Below are 15291 nucleotides of genomic sequence, written 5' to 3'. Positions count from 1 at the left end.
TTCCATTGTATTGAGCCATGACAATTAAAGTGGGGCCAAACTATTCATTTTACAGTGTAGATACACCCTTAGAGGCGACACACTGTAATTCCATCTTTGTTATGTGTTCCACATATAGTCTTGCCACAGGTTTTCAAAACAGCAATAAGGGACAGTTGAAATTCATAACAGGCAGGGTTAGTAATTTGACAGAACCTTTTAACAAGTTTGCAGTCTATATAAAATATAAAATGAAAACATTCATTTTACTCAGCTACATGTGTGTTTCTCTGTAAAATTAACCTGAGGATTTTCTTGACAAGATAAGCTGCCTTTGCCCTTCTCTGATGCTGAGAGAGTGTGACTTGCCCAAGGTCACCCAGTGGGTTTCCATGGCTGAATGAGGATGCAATCTCTGATGTCCAACCACATTGCAGGGAATATACTGTATAACTACCAGCACTGCAGAAGGCAATCTGCTAACTAGGGCTGCATCTACATTGTAGAATGAATGCAGTTTGACACTACATAACTGTTCAATGCAATGGAAATCTGAGAGCTGTAGTTTTGTGAAGTACCAGCACAATGTGGCAGAAAAGACTAAAGGCCTTGTAAAACTATAATTCTCGTGATCCCCAATATTGAGCCATGGCAGTTAAAGTGGTGTCAAACTGCAATAATTCTGGTGTAGATGCACCTTAATTCTTCTTAATACTTAGTTGAATTCTAGTTGAAAACATGACACATCAAGCAAGGGAAAAAATGAATTCTCCAAGCACAGTACCATCTTGTGGTCATTAAAGAATACTGTTGCAAAAACAAACTTTAAATATGAGAAACTTTTATTAAGAACTGATTTTAAAATGCAAAGTTGCAACTATGGTATTTGATCTACAATACATTATTATTTCTTGTATTATCAAAATAAAATCTGTTTGAAATCACATTTACAAAAGAGTTGGATTGACAGAAAAAACGCAGTCCATGCAGTCACACTTCAGCTTTGACTTTTAGGGGAAACCAGGTTCTTTAAAATATTGTATTTACTAAATGTTATATATGTAGTATATACAGCTTCAATGTATATAAATGCTGTGATAGCATCCTCCAAATACACTGCAAATGTGATGGTTTCTGGGTACAGTACTTCATCTAGAACACTACAGTACTTCATCTAGAAAAATAAAGAGTGTTTCTTATCAATTCTGAGTGTTGCCCAAAACATTTCATTTGAGTGGTCAAAGGTTTTTTAGAACCTGGAATTATAATAGTCAAAATTCCAAGTACCATAGGCATTCACATGTCAATCCAGATGATAAAGTCACATAACTTATTTTTCTTTCAAAACCAAAAAATAAAACAAACTATAAACACAAAGGAAACTTTTTCAAAAATGTAAACTGTCATCACAAAGAAACTTTTTAAAAAAAATTGAACCACAAGTGTTGCTTTTATACTGCAGAATTAATGAAGGTTGACATAATTTTAAAGTGCCAGGGCTCGATGCTATGGGAATACTGGGAGTTGTAGTTTGGTAAGGCATAACACTCTTGGTCAGGATTCTTCAGAACTGAGTCACGGCAGTTATCAAACTGTAATCCACAGCATACATCAAAGAAGGCAGAAGAGCTTGTAAAAGTACAACTCCCAGGTTTCCCTAAGCACTCAGCCACAGTGATCCATCTGTATTAATGTTAATCAGTGTTATACTTATAATTTATTTTAAAAAACTGCTAACAAAGTTTAAAACTTGGCATTATGCTAAATTTCCTTTGACCAGAAGCTGGACACTTTGAGTGCCTCTGGTGTCACTGTAAGAAGGTCCTATGTTGTGCATATGGCAGGGCTCAGACTGCATTGTAGTAGGTGGTCTGTGGTTTGCATGTCATATGTTGTGGACTCAGCTTTGAAGCCCCATTTCTAAAGGTTAGCTCTGCATCTCGTGGTGCCAGACCACAGCCTGTTCAGCACCTGCCAAACTGCCCAGTCTTCTGTGTGCCCAGGAGGGAGTTTCTCATCCGGCATCAGCCTCTGATTGAGGTTCCAGGGTTTCCCAAACTCTGCTCTATCCAGACTATTGGGACTTCCACTCCCAGAAACTCTGACATTGGCCAAAGGCAGCTGTGACTTCTGGGAGTCAAAATCCCAAACACCTCATGGACTAGATAAAATAGAATCATAGTTGGAAGAGACCTCATGGGCCATCCAGTCCAACCCCTGCCAAGAAGCAGGAAAATCGCATTCAAATAACTCCTGACAGATAACCATCCAGCCTCTGCTTAAAAGCTCCCAAAGAAAGAGATTCTACCACACTCTGGAGCAGAAAGTTCCACTTCTGAACAGCTCTCACAGTTAGGAAGTTCTTCCTCATGTTCAGGTGGAATCTCCTTTCCTGTAGTTTGGAGCCATTGTTCCGTGTCCTAGGGTCCTTCCACACAGCAATATAACACAGAATATCAACACAGAATAACCTACAATATCTGCTTTGTGGCGCCCCTGGTGGAGCAGTGGATTAAACCACTGAGCTGCTGAACTTGCTGACCAAAAGGTTGCTGGTTCAAATCCAGGGAATGGGATGAGCTCCCGCTGTTAGCCCCAGCTTCTGCCAACCTAGCAGTTCGAAAACATGCAAATAGGTACTGCTCCAGTGGGAAGGTAATGGAACTCCATGCAGTCATGCTGGCCACATGACCTTGGAGGTGTTTATGGGCAACACTGGCTCTTCAGCTTAGACATGGAAATTAGCACCAACCTCCAGAGCCTGGCACGACTAGACAATGTCAGGGAAAACTTTTACCTTTACCGATCTGCTTTGAACTGGGTTATCTGAGTCCACACTACCATATATCCCAGTTCAAAGTGGATAGTGTGGGATTTTTACTCAGCTGTGTGGAAGGGGCACTAGTCTCCAGAGCAGCAAAAAACACGCCTGCTTCCTCCTCCCTATGACTTCCTCTCACATCTTGATACATGGCCCTCATGTTTCCTCTCGGCCTTCCCTTCTGTAGATTAAATATGCCCAGTGGATTGGTGTAAGTTTTTCGGGCTGTATGGCCATATTCCAGAAGCATTCTCTCCTGACGTTTCCACAATATATTAAACATGCACAGCTCTTTAAGACGAAACGTTTGCGGTGGGACAAAAAGCCAACGGGATTTTGACCTGCATCCATAGGAGTATAGTGTCTAGATCCAGGGAAGTCATGCTATCCCTCTGTTGTGCCTTGGTCAGAGCACACTTGGAATACTGTGTCCAGTTCTGGGCACTACAATTGAAGGGAGATGTTGACAAGCTGGAATGTGTCCAGAGGAGGGCGACTAAAATGATCAAGGGTCTGGAGAACAAGCCCTATGAGGGGCGGCTTAAAGAGCTGGGCATGTTTAGCCTGAAGAAGAGAAGGCTGAGAGGAGACATGATAGCCATGTATAAATATGTGAGAGGAAGTCAGAGGGAGGAGGGATATATTATTAGCATATCATTATTATATTATAGTACAATGAAGAAATCCACCAGCCGTGAATTGATTCAATCAAGGAATAATAGTTAGGAGGAACCATATGGGCCATCAGGTCCAACCACATGGATCTCTTGCAGGTAGCTGTCCAGCCTCTTTTTGAAGACATTCAAGGCCGAACAGGGCATAGGGTTACAGCCTGTGTTAGACGGGGTTACATTCCCCCTGAAGACGCAGGTTCGCAGCTTGGGAGTGATCCTGGACTCATCGCTGAGCCTGGAACCCCAGGTCTCAGCGGTGGTCGGGAGAGCTTTTGCACAATTAAAACTTGTGCGCCAGTTGCGCCCGTACCTTGGGAAGCCGGATCTGGCCACAGTGGTCCACATCCCAATTAGATTACTGCAACGCACTCTACGTGGGGTTGCCTTTGAAGACTGTTCAGAAACTTCAATTAGTCCAACGGGGGGTGGCCAGATTACTCACCGGAGCGTCATACAGGGAGCACACCACCCCCCTGCTCTGTCAGCTCCACTGGCTGCCGATCCAGTTCCGAGCACAATTCAAAGTGCTGCTTTTGACCTACAAAACCCTTTACGGCTCCGGCCCAGCGTACCTGTCCAAACATATCTCCTTCTACGTCCCACCTCGGAGTTAAGATCTGCTGAGGAGGCCCTGCTCTCGGCCCCACCTTTATCACAAGCAAGACTGGTGGGGACGAGGGACAGGGCCTTCTCGGTGGTGGCCCCTCGCCTGTGGAATGCACTCCCCGGGGAAATTAGGACATCAACATCCCTCCTCTCCTTCAGAAGGAAGCTAAAAACCTGGATGTGGGACCAGGCCTTCAGGTAAGCTGGCAAATGGACAAAGACAACCAATAATGACCAGAGTAGGAAAGGACAATGACGATGCTAAATGGTTTACGGACTTGGATTTGGTGAACATTGACCACAAGATGTTTTTATTGCTGCTAGTATACTGTCAATTGTTTTAATTAGTTATAACTGTGATTTTATATGGTAAATTTGTGTGTTGTATATTGTATTGTATGTTGTAATTGTTAGGCATCAAATTGTGCCTTGTGTAAGCCGCCCTGAGTCCCCCCTAGGGGGTTGAGAAGGGCGGGGTAGAAGCACCCCAAATAAATAAATAAACAAATTGTATATGTGTATAATATTTATAATATTATGTGATGCAATACAAAACTAATAATAATACAATAATATAATATATATTTAATATTACATGTAATATTACTAATAATATTACAATATAATGGTATTGTACAAAATAGTAATATACGTATAATACTGATATTGTGCTATGCTAATAATATAATATATTGAATGTGTGTATGTAGATAATAAATATAAATGCCGCAAATAAATAAATATATAACGGGCTGGTGCAGCAAACATAATCTCAGTGCTCCACAACATCCCCCTCCCGTGAGAACCTACCCTAGCAGAGAGATGCATGCTGGGAACTGTAGTTTTTACAAAGTGGGCTGTGCATTGGGGGAATCTCGCTTGAGAAGGTACATCCGGTGACGCACCGGAAGTAGAGCCTGATAGCTCCTAGCGTGCGGAGAGGGAGATCCAAGATGGCGGCTGCCGGCGCGGCGACGGTGTCCGTGGAGGATCTGCTGGCGCGCGCGGAGGAGCGCGAGGCGGACGAGCATCGGCGTCGGGGCGTGACGGTGCAGAAGGAGCTGGAGCTGGAGTTCGACGCGGGCAACCTGCTGGCGCTGGACAGGAACCCTGCCCCGCGCGCCGTGGCGTCGGGGAAAGCCGCGGAGTCTGAGCGCGAGGCGGCCCTGCGGTGCCTGGCGCGCGACAACGCGCAGCTGCTGGCGGCCCACCTGTGGGCGCTGCCCTCGGAGCGGTCGGAAGGCGGCGCGGGCCCCGTGGTGGCGCGCCTGCCGGAGCCCGCCACGCGCCTGCCCCGCGAGAAGCCCCTGCCCAAGGCCAAGCCCCTCACGCGGTGGGAGCAGTTCGCCCGCCTCAAGGGGATCCGGCCCAACAGGAAGAAGCGCGGCTCTCTGGTCTGGGACGAGCAGGCCAAGGAGTGGCGCCGGCGGTGGGGCTACCAGCGCGCGGGGGGCAAGGAGCCCTGGATGATGGAGGTGCCCGACTCGGCTGACCCTTCCGAGGACCCCTACGCGCGCAGCAGGAGCGAGAAGCGCGAGCGCGTGGCCCGCAACGAGCTCAACCGCCTCCGCAACCTGGCCCGCGCCCACAAGGCGGAGATGCACCCCACGGGCAGGCAGGACAAGGCCGAGCTCGCCCGCGCCGCCACCCTCGCCCGCGCCGCCACCGCCTCCAAGGGCCGCTTCCAGCCCCGCCTGCCCCGCGAGGACCCCCACGCGCCTCAGCGCAGCCCCGGGAGGAAGAGGCACTTCCAGCCCCTGCTCGGGGACCTCCAAGCAGAGAAGGCCCGCCACCTGGAGCTGGCCAAAAGCCTGGGCAGCAAGAAGCCCCTCATTAACATCGCCCGCGCTGTCGGGAAGCAGCTCCGGGAGGAGGACGAGGAGGCCAAGGCCCGAGGAGGAGGGAAGGGGAAGAAGAAGGGCCAGCGCGGGAAGAGGGCCAGCAAGCAGCAGCAGAGGCCTCGGGGCCCCAAGGGCAAGAAGGCCGCAGGAAGAGGAGGAGGAGGCGGCGGTGGGAAGGCCAGGAGGAAGAAGTGAAAGCCCGCACATGTACTTTTGCTCTCAAAATAGGAAAACAGTGGCCTTGGGTTTTCTGACCACAATAAAGACAGTGTCCTGGGATGTTGTGATTCACCTCCTTGCAGTCTTGAACCTGTTGAATAGGCATGGGCAAACTTTCAGGTGTTTTCGACTTAAGCACCTACCATTCTTGAGCAAACTTGGGTCCTCCATGTGTTTTGGACTTCGACTCCCACCATTCCTAACAGCCTTAGGCCCCTTCCTTTTTCCCTCTTAGTCGCTTAAGCCCAAACACCTGGAGGATCCAAGTTTGCCCATGCCAGTGTCCTGGGATGTTGTGATTTACCTTCTTGCAGTCTTGAACCTGTTGGATAGGAATGGGGAAACTTCCAGGTGTTTTAGATTTCAGCGGCCACCATTTTTGAGCAAACTTGGGTCCTCCATGTGTTTTGGACTTCGACTCCCACAATTCCTAACAGCCTTAGGCCCCTTCCTTTTCCCTCTCAGTCATTAAGCCCAAACACCTGGAGGACCCAAGTTTGCCCATGCCACTGTCTTGGGATGTTATGATGCACCTTCTTGCAGTCTTGAACCTGTAGAATGGGTATGGGCAAAGTCCCAGGTGTTTTGGACTTCAGCTCCCACCATTCCTGGGCAAACGTGGACCCTCCAGGGGTTTTGAACTTCAACTCCCACCATTCCTAACAGCCTTAGGCCCCTTCCTCCAACCAAAATTTGGAAGAGTCAAGTTTGTCCATGCCAGTGTCCTGGGATGTTGTGATGTGCCTTCTTGCAGTCCTGAACCTATAGCACAGCCATGGGCAAACTTCCAGGTGTTTTGGACTTCAGCTCCCACCATTCTTGAGCAAACTTGGGTCCTCCATGTGTTTTGGACTTCGACTCCCACCATCCCTAACAGCCTTAGGCCCCTTTCTTTCCCCTCTCAGTTGCTTAAGCCAAAACACCCGGAGGACCCAAGTTTGCCCATGCCAATGTCCTGGGATGTTGTGATGCACCTTCTTGCAGTCTTGAACCTGTAGAATAGGCATGGGCGAACTTCCGGGTGTTTTGGACTTCAGCTCCCACCATTTCTGGGCAAACGTGGACCCTCCAGGGGTTTTGGACTTCAACTCCCACCATTTCTAACAACCTTAGGCCCCTTCCTCCAGCCAAAATTTGGAGGACTCAAGTTTGTCCATGCCAGTGTCCTGGGATGTTGTGATGTGCCTTCTTGCAGTCCTGAACCTATAGCACAGCCATGGGCAAACTTCCAGGTGTTTTGAACTTCAGCTTCCACTATTCCTGGGCAAACTTGGGTCCTTCGTGTGTTTTGGACTTTGACTCCCACCATTCCTAACAGCCTCAGGCTCCTTCCTTTTCCCGCTCAGCCACTTAAACCAAAACAGAGGACCCAAGTTAGCCTATGCCTTCCATAGAGTCACCAAACTCCCAGGATTCCCAGTTTCCCCAGGCCTGGTGTAGATGCACCTATAGCTTTTGTCTTTCCCCTGAAGTCCTACTTTTATTTCCCAATGAGTCACAATGATGCCTCCAAAGTAGCAGATCCTTGGTCCAGTTATCATAATTCAGGAGGAAGTTTGCTTCCTATATAGGAGGAAGGAAGGCCAGGAGGAAGAAGTGGAAGCTGGCACATGTACTTTTGCTCCCAAAATAAGAAAACAGTGGCTTTCGGTTTTCGGAACATAATAAAGACAGTGTCCCGTGATGTTGTGATGTGCCTTCTTGCGGTCTTGAACCTGTAAGACAGGCATGGGCAAGCTTGGGCCCTCTTGAGTGTTTTGGACTTTGATTCCCACCATTCCTAACAACCCCAGACTCCTTTTCTCCCTGAGGCTGCGAGGAATGGTGGAAATCGAAGTCCAAAACACTCAAGAGGGCCCAAATTTGCCCACACTTGCGTGAACCTGATTAAAGGGGAGATAAGCAACTTGTCCCTCCAAGATGGGTAATAGCAATGACTCAGACTGAAATAGACTCAAGTCTTGATAAAAGGGCCCGAGGGTGTTTTCGTTTACCAAAATGAAAACTCATTACCACAGTGTGCTTGTCATTATTACCGTGTGCCTATTATTTGAAGGCAGTATTAGTCTGTAAATCTTTGAGGAAGAATTGTAAAGATCTGGTCTTTTTCATTTTTCTGGAGATGTCAATAATTCTCTATTTTTTATTATTGGGATATTAAGTGCCAAACTCTTCAAAATAAAATCCTTTTATTTATTTATTTTTGCTTTGTCTTTTATAAGATTTGAAGTGACCTCTGTCGTTGGCAATTAAAGTGCGTCTCCCATAAAATATGGATATTGTAATACAGATAATGCAAATACAGGAGAAATCAAGTAATCCCAGACTTCATACATAGTACAACAAGTCATCTTTTGGGTTGCTGTGAGTTTTCGAGGCTGTGTGACCATGTTCCAGAAACATTCCGGAATGCTTTTGGAACATGGCCATTCAGCCCAGAAAACTCACAGCAACGTAGTGATTCCAACCATGAAAACCTTTGACAAGTGATACTTTCTTGGAGAACACTGTAAGTGTACACTAGCACCCAATGACATAATGTTCTCAGATTTATGTGCTTTTTCCTGTGGCCATTAAGGTAAGCTTGCTCTTTTGGGGGGGGGGGGGGAGAAGGGGAAGCAAAGCAGATAGAGCCATAAAATAAAATCTAAAGTCCATGCTGTGGTGGTACCTTTATTAGGTCATGCAAAAAGAGCAAAATAAATGTCATTTCTGAAGGTTTCAATCATCTTAATGAGGCAAAGATGGCACCAAATAAAACCTCCAGGAGGAGTTAAATGCCTGCACAGTTGTCCAAGGCAGGCACAGTTTTGAGTGTACTGTGTAACTCCTTATGAAGATTCAAAAGATGATTAGCCTTTTTATTGTCTTTGTTACCCACCAGGTTTAGTTTATTTATTTGATATCAAAAGCATTGCATAAATTAGTATAAAACTGATATAAAAATAGAAGCATAAGCTGGTACATATCTTTTGATGAAAAACAGGCAACAGCGACTGCATTGTCTGTAACCTCAAACAGTTCTTCCTCTGTACATGAAGCAGGACATTGCAGACAAGCATACAGATGCGGAAGTTGTCTGTTCTGCTCCACAGTTACACAAGGTGGACGATTCTTCTAGGAAGTGCCATTTTGTCATGTTGTCTTGATCTGCCCACTCCACTTCTGAGTCTATTCAGGGACTTCCAAGTTGCCTATTCTTGGTTTGCCCCTGGAGGAAGACCTGTGTGTGGGGGGGGGGGGGTCCATTTGGGATTTCCTGGTTTAGCTGCCCAGAGGGATACTCTTGCTGTTGCTGGGGGAACATTAAGAGGAGTGGTGGTTCTGATGAAGATTTTCCTTGATTTGAGTCTACTGGGAGGAGGTTGATAGCCATGCAGTGGATGGCTTTCACAGTGTTCAACCTTAATTCTCTCAGCAACAACTTCCCATCACACATGGGGGGAGGGGGGGCAATGCCAGCTAATGCCAGCTAACTTGTAGAGTCTATCAACAGGTGTAGGTTTGAGACACCTTGTGATTATTCTGCACGTTTCGTTCAGTGCCATATTCACCTGCTTTGCCTGAACAGACATGCCAAACAGGGCAGTTGAGTAAGGCAAGGCCAGGGCTGATGTTCTTATTAATTTTGGGTCTGCATATAGTATATAACTCCATGTAACAAATTTTTGTTCCTGAGTTATAAATGCCATTTCCTAATTGGTTCTATCATAAAAACCAATTAGGTGTGTGTTGTGTGACTTAAGTTTCTTTTTACAGATCCTTGCTCAACAACCTCTCAAGTAAAAATGTAGATATCTGGAGTGTAACACCATCCTTTCCCCTGCTTATGTTTTTGATCATATGAGCCTCATGGAAAAAACTTCCAAAGCTAGCATGGATGGCTTTTTAAAAGTATTGCCATATTATGCACTTCCCTTATGAAAGATAGATAGGATTGCTATTCTTGAAAAACAGACTGAGCTACCGAGGGCCCTTCCATACAGCCCTATATCTCAGAACATCAAGGCAGAAAATCCCATAATATCTGATTTGAACTGGGTTATCTGAGTCCACACCCTATAATGTGGGATTTTTTGCCACATTATTTCCCATTTTGTTCTGGGAAATAAGGCTGCGTGGAAGGGCCCTGAATGAAGCATGGCTAATCTGCCCATAAAAAGGTACACACCAAACTAGCTTAAAGCCAGTTTTAATCCAAACTAGAACACACACATTGAAACAAGTGGGGTTTATAAATGGTAAATTTAAAAAGCTTATGCATTTCAGTGAGTCTGCTCAAGTTGGAAAAAATCCTGCACATAGTCCTTTATCTTTAATGTGCTATAGTAATCTTATACACAGCATCAAGTCAATGCAGCTTCCTTTGAAACCTCTTACTGAGATACATAAAATCATCTCATGTAAGGCCAAAGGAGTCAAATCATTGATTTCAGGTATATCACATCACACTTTGAGAACTTGTGTTGCTATATAACCTTTGTTGTATTAAGGGAAAATATGAGGAGGGTGGTACTTACTTACTTACTTACTTACTTACTTACTTAGGCGATCCCTCGTTGGACGAGTAAGATGGTCTTCCATCATGGGTTTCCTTGTGGGTCCGCATGTGGCTGTGGAGCCCTATTCTTGCTCTGCATCTTCTTCCGCAGTGAGGGCATTGGTTTCCAGGTGGAAGGCGGTCCCGGTCGGGGTTGGCTTGACGCGCCTTCCTCCTGGCACGTTTCTCTCTTTCACCCTCCACTCGTGCCTCCTCAAATTCTGCAGCACTGCTGGTCACAGCTGACCTCCAGCTGGAGCGCTCAAGGGCCAGGGCCTCCCAGTTCTCAGTGTCTATGCCAGAGTTTTTAAGGTTGGCTTTGAGCCCATCTTTAAATCTCTTTTCCTGCCCACCAACATTCCGTTTTCCGTTCTTGAGTTCGGAGTAGAGCAACTGCTTTGGGAGACGGTGGTCAGGCATCCGGACAACGTGGCCGGCCCAGCGGAGTTGATGTTGGAGGACCATCGCTTCAATGCTGGTGGTCTTTGCTTCCTCCAGCACGCTGACGTTTGTCCGCTTGTCTTCCCAGGAGATTTGCAGGATTTTCCGGAGGCAGCGCTGATGGAATCGTTCCAGGAGCTGCATGTGACGTCTGTAGACAGTCCATGTCTCACAGGCATATAGCAGGGTTGGGAGGACAATAGCTTTATAGACAAGCACCTTAGTATCCCTACGGATGTCCCGGTCCTCAAACACTCTCTGCTTCATTCGGGAAAATGCTGCACTTGCAGAGCTCAGGCGGTGTTGTATTTCGGCGTCGATGTTGACTTTGGTGGAGAGGTGGCTGCCAAGGTAGCGGAAATGGTCGACATTTTCTAATGTTACACCATTAAGCTGTATCTCTGGCATTGGAGAGGGGATGGCTGGTGACTGCTGGAACAGCACTTTGGTTTTCTCGATGTTCAGTGACAGGCCAAGCTTTGTGTATGCTTCTGCAAAGGTGTTGAGAGTGGCTTGTAGATCTTCTTCTGAATGCGCACAGACGACATTGTCATCAGCATACTGGAGTTCTATAACAGATGTTGTTGTGACCTTGGTTTTGGCTTTCAGTCTGCTGAGGTTAAATAGCTTGCCGTCTGTCCGATAGATGATTTCCACTCCGGTGGGAAGCTTCCCATCAACAAGGTGAAGTATCATGGCGATGAAGATGGAGAATAAAGTTGGGGCAATAACACATCCCTGTTTGACACCCGATTCCACCTTAAATGGGTCACTTTGGGAGCCATTGCTGTCCAAGACTGTTGCCATCATGTCATCGTGGAGGAGCCGCAGGATGTTCACAAATTTGCTTGGGCACCCGATTTTTTGGAGGATGGTCCAGAGAGCGCTGCGATTCACTGTGTCAAATGCCTTTGCAAGGTCGATGAATGCCATGTAAAGAGGTTGGTTTTGTTCCCTGCATTTTTCTTGGAGCTGTCGTGCAGTGAAGATCATGTCCACAGTTCCTCTGGAGGGGCGGAAGCCGTTCTGGGATTCTGGGAGGGTGTCTTCTGAGAGGGGCAGAAGGCGGTTTGCAAGGATTCTTGCGAGGATTTTTCCAGCAGAGGTTAGAAGGGAGATACCTCGATAGTTTCCGCAGTCTGTTCTTTCCCCTTTTTTGAAGAGGGTGATGATGGTGGCATCCTTGAAGTCTGCTGGGATTTTCTCGGTCACCCACACTTTTTCTATGAGCTGGTGGAGTTGGTGTGTCAGCGCAGGTCCTCCCTCTTTAAAGATTTCAGCAGGGATCCCATCCGGTCCGCTGGCTTTGTTGTTCTTTTGTTGGCTGATGGCATTGCTGACTTCTTCCAAACTAGGCAGTGCTGCAAGCTCATCCCTGGTTTGTTGTTGCGGGATTTGTGAGAGGACCTCTTCGGCCACACTGGAGCTGCGGTTTAGGAGGCTTTGGTAGTGTTCTTTCCAACGTAGTGCAATTGACTTTTGGTCCTTCAGGAGTTTGGTTCCGTCTGATGAGCGTAGAGGCTGTATGCCATGGTTTCTTGGCCCATAGATGACCTTTGTGGCTTTGAAAAATCCTTGAGCATTATGGGTATCTGCCAGGTGTTGGATTTCTTCGGCCTTCTTTGTCCACCAGATGTTCTTGAGTTCTCTTGTCCTTCTTTGGACCTCAGCTTTTGCACTGGCGTAGATCTTTTTCTTAGCAGCACAGTTGATGTCTCTCTGCCATGTTTGGAAGGTTTTCCTTTTCTTGTCGATTAGCTGTTGGATCTCGATGTCATTTTCGTCAAACCAGTCTTGATGTTTCTTGGCTTGGTATCCAATAGATTCTTCGCAGGCTTGGATGATGGAGGTCTTCAGTTTGTTCCAATGTTCCTCAACATTTTCGGGGTGTACTGTGGGTAGATGGTCCTTGAGTGCTGTTTGGAGATGGGCTCGCCTGGAGGGCTCCTGAAGGGCTTGGGTGTTCATTTTGCCCCTTGTCTTTCTTCCTTGGAGTCTGCGCTTGGGGGCGATCTTGATAGCCATCGTGGATCGGATTAGCCTGTGGTCGGTCCAGCAGTCGTCAGCACCTGTCATGGCTCTTGTGAGGAGTACGTCACGCCGGTCTCTGGCACGTGTGATTACATAGTCTAAGAGGTGCCAGTGCTTTGACCGGGGGTGCTTCCATGATGTCTTGAACTTGTTTTTCTGGCGGAAGAGCGTGTTGGTGATGACAAGGTTGTGCTCCGCACATTTGGTGAGAAGCAGGATGCCATTCGAGTTGCTGTTTCCAACCCCGTCTTTTCCGATGGTCCCTGGCCACAGGTCGAAGTCTCGCCCGACTCTTGCATTGAAGTCCCCCAGGAGAATGATTTTGTCCTCCTTAGGTATCCCTGATAGGACGGTGTCCAGCTGACAGTAGAATTTCTCCTTGATGTCTTCGTCAGCATCTAGTGTTGGCACTTATGATGGTTGCCCGTTGGTTTTTGGCAAGATCGATTCGGAGGGTTGAGAGTCGTTCGTTGATGCCAGTGGGTGCTTCGGACAGATGTTTCACCAGATCATTCCTGATGGCAAAGCCAACTCCGTGCATTCTTTGGTCTTTTTCGGGCAGTCCCTTCCAGAAGAAGGTGTAGCCTCCTTTTTCTTCCTTCAGCTGTCCCTCTCCTGCTCTCCGGGTCTCCTGAAGGGCTGCTATGTCGATGTTGAAGCGTCCCAGCTCCCTTGCAATGATGGCAGTTCTGCGTTCGGGGCGTTCACTGTCACTGTTGTCCATCAGAGTCCGTACGTTCCACGTACCGAAGTTCATTTTCCTTTTTTGGCCGCAGGGTGGTGACCCCACTGGACGCGGCAGTCCAGTCAGGGATAAGTGAGGCAGACTATGTTTAGGGCACCTTTTCTAGCCCCCTCCCCGTGTGGGGTGAGCAGAGTGGGTCCTAAAAAGGGCTGCTCAGTCGCGGATACAGCTGCCGAACTACTCAACTGCCTCGGACCTTGAGGTAGAGCGACTGAGTCCGTACCCACCGCCCATGTGCCAGTCTGTGACTAGGGGCTTCCAGATTTCACAGTCCTGCCCCCGTCGCCACTCGCTGATCGCCATGGGACTTTGGTTGCTTGGTTTTTATTTTCTTTGGAAGACGCCTGTGCGTGGGTTTTTTTAATGTGTGGAGGTCAGTGCACAACTGAACAACACACAGTCTTCACAGATGAGGTTCCACTGGTGATGTAGTTTAACACAATGACCATGGCTTCTCAGTCTGTTGCAGCCTTCTTCCGCCTTCGCAGCCGTTGTAACATGTGCCATGTTATCCTCCGCCTGCTCCGCCGTTGAGGTCTTTGGGTCTTCGGACTGTGCTTGGTCTGGGACCCCCCCCCCCCCCCGCGGCCACTCCTGGGAGTGCACGACTCCAGTTGTTGTGCCCACAGGTTCATCGGAACACGCAAGCCCCCTCACCACCCCCTCACCAGGCTTGCAAATGTGTAAACATTTTATTGATTGTTAGAGAATTCAAGCAGTTTTAAAAAATCTTGAACCTGTGAATTGACTATACAAGTAATAAAACCCTTATTTCAAAAAGTACCAAATCCCAGATGTAGTTCCTAATTAAATCTTTATAACTCTCGGTGTCCATTACATATTTTTATTCCATATTAATTTTAATATAAATTACATTTCTTGTACTTTAATATTTTTGATTGTTCACAACTTTAGATATACAGCGGCACAATAAAAGTGCTCCAAGAATCTTTCCTCGTAATCTTCACATATGAACATGGAAAATGTAGTTATTAGTTTAATGTAGAGAATTATGAGGATGATATAATTGATCCTTGCATATTCTAAGGTGTTAATTATAAATTCTCCCTGTTAATTCTCCCCTCGATGGACTGTCACCTTGTCGTGTTGAGGGGGCTTGCGTGAGGAGGGTGGTATCATTTCGATCATATGTCTGCAGCAGGAAATAAAATGGGTTTCCCTTACCCATGCTCCAAAAATATTTCCCTTCCATCCAAAAAGTGTTTATGGCTCTCTGCAAGTTCTCAAGTACAATTCTACTGTATTCTGAAAATATAGAGTTCACTGTTATACAAGTTTCAAGTTACTAATAGGATGTCTTGGAACATATCCCTTGTGGATCCAGGGATCATCCTGTCTGTATTGTGTTTAAAGACTTCCATGCTATTCTGCTA

General features: G+C 46.9%; 1 protein-coding gene across 1 annotated transcript; it reads left to right on the top strand.

Annotated features, from left to right (window-relative positions):
• Positions 1-4972: 4972 nt before the first annotated feature.
• Positions 4973-8340, top strand: RRS1 (ribosome biogenesis regulator 1 homolog). Its single transcript, XM_060775404.2, has one exon. It carries the CDS (start codon positions 5034-5036, stop codon positions 6114-6116), a length of 1083 nt encoding a protein of 360 aa, XP_060631387.2. The 5' UTR covers positions 4973-5033; the 3' UTR covers positions 6117-8340.
• The last annotated feature ends 6951 nt before the right edge of the window (positions 8341-15291 follow it).

This window comes from Anolis sagrei, chromosome 4 (genome assembly GCF_037176765.1).
Source record: "Anolis sagrei isolate rAnoSag1 chromosome 4, rAnoSag1.mat, whole genome shotgun sequence".
NCBI classification, from domain to species: domain Eukaryota; kingdom Metazoa; phylum Chordata; class Lepidosauria; order Squamata; family Dactyloidae; genus Anolis; species Anolis sagrei.
This window is presented reverse-complemented; position numbering and strand designations above follow the sequence as displayed.